Raw genomic sequence first — 14,041 nt, forward strand, 5'->3', positions numbered from 1 at the left:
AATGATGAGGGCTGAACACTAACACTTATAATTAACCACAGAGGAACAAACTTGGCTAAGACTTGATATTCAAGGAACTATTTAATCATATATATATTTTTTTGAGTCCACAAGCCACCCTGCCTCTGACGTTTAGTTTGATCATAATTTCTTTCCTCTCCTTCTGGCACGTTCCAGCTTGCCCCTCAACAGGCCGCCGGTCCCAGGTGCAAGGATGCCCGACGGCTCAGACGACCCCCGCAAGGGCTTTGTCCTGGCCACAGCAGGGAACTTCCACGGCGTCGAGCCCTCTGCGGCGCTGGCTGACAGCGCCCAGCTCAACAACTTCCTGGACGACGCCAATGAATTTGTCCTGAGCTTCAGCCGACGTGGCGCTGACCTGCGTCTGACTAATCAGGTAGTGTATCGCATGTATGTACGCATGGATAGATAGACAGGTACTTTATTAATCCCTGGAGGAAAATAATAGTGCTCCGACAGCTCACATAAATCAATAAGCAATAATAAAAGCAATAGTATAAATAAAAGAAAATAGGAAAAAAAGAGACTGTAAATATGCAATAAACCTCAAAGTTAGCTACAGAAAATATACAACAAACCTAACAGTAAACTATTAAATTATGTCGATATAGAGTTAAAATAACGGTAAACAATAAAACATAACCTAAAATGTTACAAAAAACCAACAATAAAAACGTCCTTAAATTATTGGCCAAATACTGTATACAGTAATACACCGAGACACTAACCAAAATATATATTTGGTAAGTTTGTTTAAATACATTTTCCATTGACAATAAACCTTAAAGATTAACAATGACTACTGAAATAAAGCTAAGAATGAACCTTAAGATAAACAAAGAAGATAAAAATGTGGTAATGTACAATAAAGCTTAAGACAAACATTAAATATATGCCTAAAATTAAGAAAGGGAATAGAAAATTAACATAGAATTTAAACAGTAAACAAGAAGAAAATTGTGTTGAGAAAATGTGTATTGTGATGGTGAACAATGTTTGTATTATAAAACAGAACTTTGTCTTTTAATGCATTTCAATATAATGGGCACATTATATTAATTTAATTTGCCAAACCATAATATTTGATGTGCTGATCAATGATCTTCCACATATTGCTCACAATCGGGCAATATCTTGAGTACACATTCCATATCTGTATTCCTCATCACAGAGGTATCACATCTGAAGTTTTCCAAATGTAGGTTCAAGGAGGAAGTGTATGCATGTAAGCCCATTGTACGTATTGTATATTTTGTTTACACTTAAAGTATATCACTGTATTACTGACAGATCGAGGCGTCTGAGGACGGCGGGGAGAAGGTGCTGGTGTTCTTCAAGCTGCACCCCACGGTGATCACGGAGGAGAACCTGCACCGCAGCATCCTGGTGTCGTCCATGCTGGAGTCCCCCATCAACACCCTGTACCAGTCCGTGCGGCAGGTCTTCGCTCCTGTGCTGCTCCAGGTCCGCCACACAAGATATGCATGAAGCACTGTTGAGTCTTAACTGGCTTTTGGGGAATTTTTTATTGACAAAAAAAATATTTTTAGAATATTTTTTTAGTTACAACCAGATGGTTAAAATCATGGTATTGTGCTCTCCTGTGCTGGTTCCATTGACCAAACCATTGGTCAATGGAACCGGAGGGGGGGGATATTTCTACTTACTAATGAAGTGAGTAGAAGTATCAGTGCTCTAACTTACTAATGAAAATGTACCTAATTGTATTTTGCTTTTGCCAAAAGTGTTCACTAAATGTCGCAATTTTCTATCGTGCTGCGCACGCCTATGTCAAAAAGAAATAGACCCAATCATTTCGATTTAAAAAATAAAAATAAAAAATTCTGCAGATCTGCGTTCAGCAAATCATGTTAGTCCCTATAGAAATAAGTCCCACCCCGTGGACAGGTTGCACTTGTAAACACACACACACACACACACACACACACACACACACATACACACACACACACACACACGGAGCAGTGACCGACTGCAGTATCCAGAACTTGGAGCAGAAGCAGAAAGACAAGGACACATATATCCATAGTTTGGAGTTTTTTGGGATATTTAAGTTCTGACCCAAAGCAGATGATAAATATCCATTGTGTAAAATATGTCGACAAGACGCGCAACACCACAAACTTCTATTATTTATTTTGTTTTTTGTTTTGATCAAAATTGTATTTGAGTAAAATGTTAATTAAAGCAACTGCACTTGTTACTTATTGAACACGAACGGAAAATCATTTGATTTCAAATCGTAATATGTGTGATATTTATTTATTTATTTATTTTTAAAATTGCGTTTACTGACGGGACTTATTTTATTTTTAATATTCAATAAATAATATTATTAATCGACATGCATTCATGATTTCATCCTGTATGTAACCTGCTCATCAGTTGTTTTTAAGCTCAATAAACACAGATACTATTTGACCAGAATCTCTCCCATTTGTCCGGGGAATTGAAATCTTCCATTGACCGGCGGCAATTTTTCTAACGGAAACTCTGATTGCAACGTTTGTTGATGTCTCGAAAACAAGCTCCTTCCACTTATCAAAACCGGAATCTGTTTAACATTCCTCCAAGTACATTATCAAAAACAAGGATTTTTTTGTGGTGAGGGTTGGTGCATTAATGTACAGACAATCAACATAAGAATGCTTTACAGTCAAAGACAAAAATGAAAAAAAAAAAAAAGAAACAAAATCATACACAATGTGCTCGATGCACAGGATGTATTAAATTAAATAGAGCCAGGGGCTAAGTGGCTCTGGTTACTCGTATTGGCTGTGTGTATAATAAATAAATACAGATGGATATTCTGCAAAGGATGAGTTTAAATTATTACAATGCAACTGCTCAATTATTACAGCGTCTTCAATGTTAGGACAGCATTATTACACTATATCGCACAGTGCAAATTATACAGAACTTCTAAACCTTTGTTCCAACAATCCACTTTCTGTTTGGTATGTCCTGCACTTCAGTTTGTGTGTTTAGTTCCAAATAACGTTCAGACTCTTTTTTCGAAGCTTTTTTTAAATTTTATTTTTTAAACATATAGGTTTCGACAACAGAGCTACTTGTCATGAATCTCCTTTCCTTTCCATCATCTCCTTTCTGTGCTGTCCAGGATGAACGCTGGAGCTCGGTGTTCGACCCCAAACTAGCAGGTCTGCTTAGCGAGCTGGAGAAGGGCCTCGGCTCGTTGATCCGCAACTCTGAAGCCCAGTCTCCAGATCAGAGGTGGCGCAAGGAGGACGATGTGCTAGGTATGCCGTATGGATTTGTCTGTCTGTCTGGTGTGTCTGTCGGTCTGTCTGTCTGCCGGCCCGGGTGGAGCCGCCACGGGTGCAGATCTTGGTGGTAGTAGCAAATATTCAAACGAGAACTTTCAAGGCCAAAGTGGAGAAGGGTTCCATGTGAACAGCAGTTGAACATGGGTCAGTCGGTCCAAAGGGATTGGCGAACGCCGTTTATGTGTGTGTACTGTCTCCCGGCAATAGCACAGTACAGTGCTCCGGACTAGTCCTCCATCTAACGGGTTAGATCTCTAGCCTGCCAGGGATTACAACTGTACAGGTTTGTAAAGATTGCTTAGACTAGGTAGCGAATATACTCGCCCAGCTCCTAACCGTCTCCTTCCTGAAGCCTCCCCTGTTTCAGCCCTCAATCATACCCCCTTCAGTAACCCTACAAACTAAAGGATACAACTCAAAAGGCCACTCCAGTTAACGACAGCTCTATTCTAGTGAGTGCCAGTTGCTGACACCGCCCTTCTTATGCATACATGGTCAATGAGTCATGCCTCATCTCGAACACGTGATCACGCGATGATTCATGCCTTTCTGGAAACTACCTGCCTTACTGACATTACTTGCGACGCTAGTTTTTTCTATGCGTCTGCAAGAGCCCCTTGAGTTCTCCGACATCTTAGGTTTTTCATAAGATGGCCGTTCCAGGTCAGCCCACATTAAGCTGTAGCATGTAAAGGATTACATGTAAAACCATTTTTACCGTTAATACATGAACTCAGTTTTTCTGACCTTCCCAGAGTATACAGTAAATCAATTTTTTCACACATACAATTATCTTTCCCTAAATCTTACACATCATTATTACATTAATCATTACATTTCTCATTATCACCTTGATCCCAACATTTCTTTCTCATATTAAAACCATCTGCTTAACATGGGTGTCATTACCATCCGGTAATTATCTTTCAAGGTTACTTGTGTATTAAACTCATTCATTTCTCATTTGTTACGTTCTAGTAAGTACTTAAGTAATTTCATTATTGTTAGAGTTTATTGTTATTATTTTAAGACATCTTTCTTTATGGGGTTCAAACACGTGTTTGGAGGTCAGCGCCTGTTGTTTGGCGGCAGGAAGCAGCCGCAGCAGCTTCTCATGGAGCGGCGAAGAGTCACCAACTGGCGGCAGCGCACGCGCACGCACATGCACACACACGTCTGTTAGATTCATCTCATTCATCCTCTTCTTCTACCTCCCAAAGTATGGGCAAGTCCATAAGCTGATCCGGTAGCTGCCAATCCAACACTCTGGCCATCTCCTCCCGCAGCTCTTTACATAGGCCTGAAAGGCCTTCGCCCCTTCCTTCTTCCACCTCCTTTACTTGGAGTGGAGATTCCGCCGGGAAATGTCCTTTAATCCTTTTATCCACCCTGGTGTGCCACTCTTCACTGCATCTGATTTTCGTGTCAACTTCGGTGGTAGCCGATCGCGTTCTCCTCCACTCGTCCCAGTGGATGCTTTCTTCTTTTTATCCCTTTCTTCCCTTGTCTGGGCCCTGGTCTTTAGCTTTTTCTTGCCGATCTCTCTCTTGGGCTTATTAGCACTTTTGCTTGGTGCTGATTCTGGTACACCGTCTGTCACAGGAACTGGCTCCTTCTTCCCACTGTCTTCCTGTTTCGGGTCTCCAGAGACGGCACTTCCATGATTTGTTCCTCAGCCCTTCTGGTTGTGCCACATCGTCCTTCCTCAGCGATCGTTTATTCCTCGGGGTCCAAGGTATATATGGTGTGCGAGGGCGGTGGAGCCCCATACTCCAGCTCTTGTCGACAGTACGTATCCGCGCAACAGTGAGGAAGCATGTATAGGATTGTGACTTGGTGGTGCTGAATGTCTGGCGTCATCCGTTTGATCTCAGGCTCATTTTCCTCCCCTCTGAATGCAGGTATCCTGACTCCGAGCGATGAGTTCCATTACTGGTCAGATCTCTCTGAGTCCACGGAGAAAAGCAGCATCAGAGATCGTGCCGCCCACTTCATTCAGCTTTTCAAACCCATAGAAAAGGTGAGTCAGTCCGTGGGTATTCCGGCAGCAATATAGCGCGCGACGTACCGCAAACCAATCATTATGCTTCAGAGTGAACTCAGCACCCATCTGTCTTGTCTCTTCTTTTCACCGCAACTCTGCATCCGGATTTATTTAATTAAATTTTGCAATTTTGCAATTAATCCACTGTTCACATGCGTGCTAAACCCTGGGGGGTGCGATCCGTATGGAACACGAATTAACTACGTTCCGTTACACCACTACTCAATGTATATGTATTAAAGTGTATTTACATGTAATTTACTAAGAAGTAGGGGTGTCACGATTCAATTTGATTATTTATTTCGAACATATGTATTTTTTTTTCAGCATTGACGGCTATGCCTTTGTTAAGCCCCTTTCACACATAGTTCCCGATAAATTACTGGGATAACGTTTCTGGCACCGTGAGTGACTCACGGTGACTACTCACACATGCAGCTACATTCCGGAACATTTCCGTCTTGCGCCTTTTTGCATTTGCCATGATAATGCTGGATTTGATGGGGCAAGGGACAGGCACCCAGTGCGGTGCTGGTCCGCACCCCCCGTGCGGGAGAGCGACAGACAGAGCAGCGGCGCACGCAGCTCATTAACTTGTGCGCACTCTTCCATTTGGAAAACAGTACCGTTGGAAAACCTGCTTGTGATTTCGTAGTTCGAAATCGCACGCTGATTTTGATCAATTTCAAATCGGAATCGTGACACCCCTAGTAATCAGGTAAATCCCAGTCTACACTTTGTTAAATACACTCGGTCATATCTATAAAAATATGTGTTTGTAATATATTTCTGTATTTACATTGTTCCTGCCACTAAATATATGGATATATATTTTACCACTCTGCATTAAAATTAATTTAATTTAATTTAATTTTGAAACCATTTCAATAGATTCTAACCAGACAATTCCTGGTTAAAAAGTGCGTGCGTGCGTGCATGTGTGCGTGCGTGTGTGCGTGCGTGTGTGCGTGCGTGCGGCTGATTGTTTTGATGTGTTTTACCGGTGGGTGAAATTTGGTGATTTATTGTGCAATTTCTTTGATTAAGTGTGTGGCGCTGCCAGCACACCTAATTAATTGGTAAGCATAATTATGTGTGTGTGTTATCATATTAATGTGTTATTGGCTGCTAAGGAAATTGTGAAGTGAGCGAGTCAGTCAACGTCAAGAGGAAATGTAAAATAATCTTAAATAATGTTATGTTAATGTGTTTATAACTTGTAAAAATGTCCTGTCAATCAATAACACTTCTATAAGACACATTACATAATATACTCCTTGTGTAAGAATCCAAATACTCTATTAAAGTTAGTCTTGAAATACCTATTTTTTTCCACTCTCTTTCATTCAGACTGGTCTGCCAACCCCACAGTATAAATGGAATAAATGTGTGTTTTCTGTGTGTCCTCCAGGACTATGTGGGCCTGGATGGTCTGGCTCTGCCGGACGTGGTGGATCTGGTGGAGCAGAGCAAAGACACTCTGGACGACGTCTGGAGACAAACCGAGTTCGACCCCTTCCCAGAGAGCCGCATGCTCAGGCTCATGGATGTAATCGGTAAAGACACACTGCTGTACACGGGGGCGGGGCCGGAATCTTTTCATCGGGGGTGCTTAGGGGATGCTTCATAGCTCTGGGAGGGTTGCACATGAAATTTTGACATCCGTGCAGTTCAGCGGTACTCCCATTAACCATTCCATTAACATGTTGAAGTGGAGCAGAGATCGTTCCCTCTCCATTATACATTTACGCCACTGCTCTACACTTGCCTGTTTTACAAGTTATCAGTCTTAAATAAAAATGTAATTTAAAATACTTGTCGGACAGTAGTTGTTTTGATTTAATTTGTCACACACATACACACACGCGCACACACACAGACACACACACACAGACCACACAGACGCGCACAGACACACACGCACACAGACGCACACAGACACACACAGAGACAACAAAAATACACAAACACACACAGACGCACGCAGAGACAACACAGACACACACAGACGCACACATAGACACACACAGACGCACACATAGACACACACAGACGCACACATAGACACACACATAGACACACATAGACACAACACCGACGCACACAGACGCACCCAGAGACAACACAGACACACACAGACGCACACACAGACGCACACAGACGCACACATAGACACACACAGACGCACACAGACGCACACATAGACACACACAGACGCACACAGACGCACACAGACGCACACAGACGCACACAAGACGCACACATAAGAAAAAGAGAAATGGCGGCCACCAGAGGGTGCTTTTCTGACCATCAGACCCGTTTTTGGATTCCGTGCAGAGGCAGCTTAATTCTTCAGCTGCTTGTGTAAAGTGAATGTTTGTGTGTGTCCGTGAGGCGGTGCGCTGTGCAGATACGTGCAGAAGAAACTGAGCGGCATACAAATCTTCAAGGAGCCCTTCCTCGCCGTGAGGGAAAACTTGAAATTTGGCGTCGACATCTGTGAGCAGTGGGTGTCCGCCTGCGAGCACCTGACAGGACAGGTACGCTGGAATTACCCACATCAATTTAATCACTCTTTGACATTCAGAACAGGGGAAAAGGAAATAATCACAGTGACAGTTATCGGTGATTTTAGAAGCATGTTCATTGATTTGAGGACTGGGAGTTTCTGTCTGTTCCACTAACATCTATGGAAGTAAATAAACTAGTTCTGTATCGTCCTGCATTTCAGAATCAAGATTTTTATTAATTGATTTGTCATGCTGCAAGGTTAAAATGATTCAAGCATTTTCATGACTCGAAGAGTTCTCCATTGGGCCTGGTGTTTCACCGTGCGCCTCTCACTTTTTTTATTTGGAACAAAATAATACAAATTTTTATTTTTATCTTTTTGGTCTTCAGATGTGGAAGAGACATGCCCCTCACCCCTGGAAAGGAGACCAGCACCGGCCGCACACTCTGCAGTGCCTTGCTCAGAGGCTGAACGAGGTGAGGTCTGGGACGGTGGGATTTGTTTTAACTCTTTTAGAATAAAAATGAGAAAGTGAGCCATTAGAATGTGGACTGGCCAGAACATAGTGACTACCCACCTAATAATACCCCTGCCAAGAGTGAACTATTAAAAACATGTGCAACTAAGTTCCATTATACTTTTGTGTAGAATAACAGGTTTTCAAGAGAAAAACGGTGGCTCCCTGATTGAATTTCTTCCTTTTTTTTCAACCAAAAAATGTTACTTTAACCACATTTATCCGACATGTAAGGATGTGGAAGGGCCCCCCTCGCTCACCGTGCAATCCACCAACTGAGTCAAATGAACAAAGAGACAAACATTTTAACTGTGAGTGACTCGTCAAGAACCGAATCTCAAAGAAGAATTTAACCTTTCTTTTTAAATTTTTTTAAATTTTTATTATTATTCTCATTATTATTTTTTTAGGAGTTGAAATTTTCATCACTAGCGCAAAAACATACATGCATACAGCTCCCTGGCATATCATGGACTTAGAATCAAGGATTTTTAGTGGATCTGTAATGTTGCATTGAATAATGGAGTCTACAAGAGTGGAGCCATCGTGTGGAGGTTAAAGAAGTGAGCTTGTGTTAAGAGTGTTGCCAGTTTAAATGTGAGTACCGACCATTGGTTTGATTCAGCTGGTGTAATGAACGGCAAGCGAGGGAGGACTTCCTGATGATTCAAGAGTCATGAGTCGGTTCAGCCCTGTGTTGTGAACGGAATTCTCAAAGGAATCTTTTAACTCTGTCAAAATTATTTATTTTGGTGGAATGCAGTGTGTAAATCATTGTCACATTCAATATGAACTGTGCCAAATGCCTTTATCCACATTCATTTAATGTGTTATTACTAATTTTTTTCCTCGTGAATTGAGATGACAACTCCCGACTCATTTAAAATGTCTTCACTACGAGCGAATTGTTTGCTAATCGTTTACACTAATTTGTGTGTGTGTGTGTGTGTGTGTGTGTGTGTGTGTGTGTGTGTGTGTGTGCGTGCGTGCGTGTGCTGCCACCAGGTGGTGACTCTGCGCACGGTCCATGAGAAGCTGCTGCGGCTGCTTCCTGCCGCCAAACAACAGGCGCTGACCTCCAAACACGTGTTTGAACCCTTCTCTGGACTCAACCCTTTGCACTTCAACCCCTACACTGAGGTTGGAAAGCTTCCATTGAACAGACTTTTTTTTTTTTTGCACTGTCTCACCTCAGCTCTGTGTTTTGCAAACATTGTGCAATGGTGTGAAACAAGCTTTTGTTTTAGTCACAAAATGAATCATCAGTCGTCAGCAAGGTCAGCAAAAACCAAGATTAAGAATTTCAAATTCAAAGCGAGGTCGAAGCTTAATGACAAGAAGTGACTCAGAACTCGCTGCTTGTAGTTTCTATGTATCGTCACAACATGTGCCGCGAGCAAGTGTCGGCAGTAGTGTGTAGATTGCCTGAAGTGGGAAATTAATCCAGTGGAGAAGGCCAGTGACAACGGACGTTATTAACGTACAGCCGTCGTCATTCAAAAAAAAAAAAAATGACCACGGATTGGCGCTATCGACCAATCAGAATGGAGTATTCCACAGAGCTGTGTAATAATAAACTGTGTTTTGTGTCTGTGTGTGTGTGTGCTAGCCTTTATGGAGGGCAGCGGTGGCCCAGTTTGAGCGCTCCATGGCCACGTCGGAGCAGGAGGTCGCCGGAAGGCTGAAGAGCTACATTGCCGCCGTGCAGGACAACCCACAGCAGGTAGATAAACCCCAGCAGTGGCTGCAGACAGATTCAGTTTGATAAATCTTGTGTTTTAGTGATTGCCAGCGTCTGAATGAGTGTTTTTGCAGCTGCTGCAGGTGTTTCAGAAGCACAAGGAGCTCATCAGACTTCCAACCTTCAGCAAAGAGCTGCAGTCTGAGAGGGAGACGCTGCTGGCCAGACTGCTGGACTACAACAAGGGTACACCCACGCTACATCCTCCGTGTTTACCCTCGTATGGGTCCACTTCACATCCTCCATGATTTACACCTTACTTTACTTTATATTCATGTAGTCTTGAGTCTGGTTGTAAGGGTACATTAGCCTGAAACGTACAACCAGAGGCCAATTCCTTGTTAGTCTATGTGAACAAGTGTGATTCAGATTCTGTACCGTCTTTCTTTCGTCCGTTCTTTCTTACCCAGGTCTGAGAACTGATTTTGAAAGCCGTTGCCATGGCGCCCTGGGAGAGAAAAATGGACCGCTCATTGGAAGGAACCTCCCTGAGGTGGTCAATAAGATAGTCTGGGTGCGACAACTCATACACAAGGTAACTGTGTGTGTGTGTGTGTGTGTGTGTGTGTGTGTGTGCAGATTAATTAATCTTTTTGTGTGTTTAAAACTGAAATAAGGTAGAAGATTGAAAAAAATTGACATTTTTACAAGAATTCTCAATGACTCAAGTTTTACAGACGTTCAATAGCAATTGAGACTAATAAGTGAGAAAAACATAAATTTCCTGCTGTTTCTTGTCTTATTCATCTATTTTTAATCATAATGCTCAAATAGTAACCGACCTCTCAAATACAATCTGATAAAATATAAAAAATATTAAACAAGTAAAAAACGATATATATACAGTATATATGTATATGTGTGTATGTGTGTATATATATATATCTATATCTATATATATGTATATATGTATGTATGTATGTGTGTTTGTGTGTGTGTGTGTATACTGTATATGTATGTATATATGTATATGTGTGTGTATATATGTGTATATATGTACACATATGTGTGCTTGTGTGTATATGTATGTATGTGTGTGTGTGTGTGTGTTTTGCTGATAAAAATCCAAAATATCTGCTATATTTTAGTGTTAGTTTTTACTTTAAGCCCTGATAAAGTTCAGGGAAAACATGATAACGCAGTACTTCCAGACGTCTGAAGTATGTGATAATCCCCTCGTAGGTGGAAGACTCAATTCGCATCGCCGAGGCTCTGCTGCCCGACCTGTCTGGCTTTAGGGGCTTCCTGCGCTTTTCTGACGACCTGTTGGAGGTCCTCAGGGCCTGGGAGCAGGAGCAGTTTGAAGACTGGTCTAGGGACGCCCTCTCTGGACTAGCCGACCCAAAGTCTGGGATCAGGTGAGAGTACAGCCCACAGAAGCATTTCAAATCAAATGGAAATATTTCCTGCTTTATTTTGCTTGATTAAGCCAGTGTTTCCCAAGGTGTTTTCTACCACGGCAAACCTCTTACAATGAAATATTCCCACCGCACTCCACTATCCTGTTACTCATTAAAAACCCCACAAAAGGTCACAAACGCATAGAACTGTGCTTACTATTATGGTCTACTGATTGTTAGTGATGCAAGACTCGCAAATTATTAGTTCGTAGTAGGCTTGGGAGATCGTGCAATACAGAGCTCAAAGCACTGCAACTTAAGAAAACACATGCAAATAGACAAAACGCAAGCAAATGACAAAAAACACAACCGCATAAACAGAAAAAACAACCGCAAAACCACCATACAGAACTAAGCCACACGATTACGGAAGCAAGCCACATGGGATGCACTGATTTATCGGCAAATAAATATGTTAAACTAAATTATTTGGTGTTAATTAATTTATACAGTTAATAACCTGGAGCCGCAACTATCACCTGACCAATGGTGCCACGCGAGACCACCATGTCCAAATCCTTCCTCTGCTTCCTCCATGCAATTAATAAATAGAAAAAACAACTTTTATATAAATGCACAGTTTTTATTGAAGCCATTTAAGTGCGATGTCACTACCGCAAAAGAGAGAATCTCCAAACTCAGAAACTGGAAATAATAACTGAGGACTAAGTTAAAGGTAAAAAAAGGTCTAGGCATTTGCCATAGTTGATGTTGAATGTGACTGATTTACAGTTTGCATTCCACCAAAACAACACATTTTGAATTACTCCCTCACTCACCATGTGTTACACCAACTCAAACAAACGAACCAAGAGTCGGGAAATTTGAAGGACTCTTTACTGAGTGAGTCCGAGAACCAAATCTCAAAGAGTTGAACCCTCCATCACTACTGATAGTTCTGATATTCCGTTTGAAACTTGAGCTTCTTCTAAACAGAGATGTTATTCTGGCGGGAGCTGTTGAATTAGTTACATCTTGCAGCCTTGCAATTTTGGTCTTGCGACACAAAAGCTAGTTTCCATTATTTACCACTTAATTGAAATTGTATACATTTTCACGGTACACCTGACGACCTCTTTGAGGCACAGTAGATTAAACCATCTCATCCCTGCAGCCTCCAGGCCAGTGGCCGTGTGATGGACCTGGACCATGCGGACGGCCAGTTGAAGATCCAGTACTCGGACCGCCTGGTGACCCTGCTCAGGGAGGTCCGCCAGCTCTCTGCTCTGGGCTTCGCTGTCCCGGCCAAGATCCAGCAGGCAGCCAACACCGCCAACAAGTTCCACCGGCAGGCCATTGTCCTCAAACAGGTTCTGAGATAAATGATACAGTAGACGATGCATAGTTCACCATTTCGTTGCGTGTTTTTCTGATTCCTTCTTTCTTTCTTTCTTTCTTTCCTTTTTTCCACTCCTTTATCCAAGGTGGCTCATTTCTACAACACCATCCACCAGCAGATGATTCCCTCCCAAAGACCCATGATGCTCAGTCTGGCCCTGGCCTTTGAACAGGTCATCAAGGTGTGTTTTTCATTCAACATTTCTGTTCTTTGTGATTTTCTTTTCCTTTGTCTCGCAAGTGTAGCAACACTGATCTAAGAAATAAATGAAATAAAGTCATGAACCCCGAGTTGAAAGTATAGCCCCCAGCAGAATGTAATACTCAAGAGCCCTTGTACTCTGTCACTCTTATCTTTTCTACCAAATCATGTCCAGTATTTGCTGTAGTTTCTGTTGCTGCTATTTTACCTGTACCCCCTGTTGCTGTGGTCAGAGTCCCCAGCACCAGTCCAGGGAGTCGGGGGGGAAGCTGCAGATCACTTGGGACCACCCCAAGGAGCTGGAGGGCTACATCACTAAGCTGCAGTCTGCAGCCGAGAGGCTCTCCACCGAGAACAGGAAGCTGCGCAAGTGGCACTCGGATTTCATAGAGAAGGTATCCAGCCAATACATAAATAATGTGTATTGTGGTCGATGGATGGATACTTTATTCATCCCCAGAGGGAAATGAATTTTTACACCAGCTCACATCTAAACAATATCCTATAAAAAGACATAGGAAAAAAATGCCAATATGCAATAAACCTAAAAATTTCCTTTTTTTTTTTTAACAATCTCTCTATCAACAATTCACACTCTTACCAAAGAAAGGAAATTTTACAAGTTTGTATAGATATACAGTGGCTTCAGAAAGTATTCAGACCCCTTCACTTGTTGCACCCTTTATTGTGTCGTAGATATCATTTTAAATGGATACATTTTCCATTTTGCCTATCAGTCTACAGTATCTACAGTAACCCATAATGACAACCTGAAGACATGTTTTTAGAAATGTTTGCAAATGTATTAAAAATCACAAACTGAAATCTCTCATTTACATAGGTATTCAGACCCTTTGCTGTGGCACTCCAAATTGGGCTCAGGTGCATCCTGTTTTCTTTAATTATCCTTGAGATGTGTCTAGAACTTGATTGGAGTCCCCCAGTGGCAAAATGAATT

General features: G+C 42.0%; 1 protein-coding gene across 1 annotated transcript in view; it reads left to right on the forward strand.

The window, feature by feature from the left end:
* Positions 1 to 214: 214 nt before the first annotated feature.
* The window catches only part of dync2h1 (dynein cytoplasmic 2 heavy chain 1), a gene marked incomplete at its 5' end in the record, with an annotated part of 163,522 nt that continues 149,695 nt past the window's right edge, over positions 215 to 14,041 (forward strand). Inside the window, 15 exons of the mRNA XM_080007116.1 lie at positions 215 to 397; positions 1,312 to 1,485; positions 3,164 to 3,302; positions 5,231 to 5,349; positions 6,785 to 6,929; positions 7,768 to 7,913; positions 8,275 to 8,361; positions 9,408 to 9,542; positions 10,012 to 10,125; positions 10,218 to 10,329; positions 10,554 to 10,678; positions 11,326 to 11,501; positions 12,658 to 12,853; positions 12,968 to 13,063; positions 13,317 to 13,478. Of these exons, the coding sequence (XP_079863242.1) occupies positions 215 to 397; positions 1,312 to 1,485; positions 3,164 to 3,302; positions 5,231 to 5,349; positions 6,785 to 6,929; positions 7,768 to 7,913; positions 8,275 to 8,361; positions 9,408 to 9,542; positions 10,012 to 10,125; positions 10,218 to 10,329; positions 10,554 to 10,678; positions 11,326 to 11,501; positions 12,658 to 12,853; positions 12,968 to 13,063; positions 13,317 to 13,478 (2,109 nt within the window). The remainder of the gene's footprint in view (positions 398 to 1,311; positions 1,486 to 3,163; positions 3,303 to 5,230; positions 5,350 to 6,784; positions 6,930 to 7,767; positions 7,914 to 8,274; positions 8,362 to 9,407; positions 9,543 to 10,011; positions 10,126 to 10,217; positions 10,330 to 10,553; positions 10,679 to 11,325; positions 11,502 to 12,657; positions 12,854 to 12,967; positions 13,064 to 13,316; positions 13,479 to 14,041) is intronic.

The sequence above is a fragment of the Zeus faber genome, assembly GCF_960531495.2.
Source record: "Zeus faber genome assembly, chromosome: 9".
In the NCBI taxonomy this organism is placed as follows: Eukaryota; Metazoa; Chordata; class Actinopteri; order Zeiformes; family Zeidae; genus Zeus; species Zeus faber.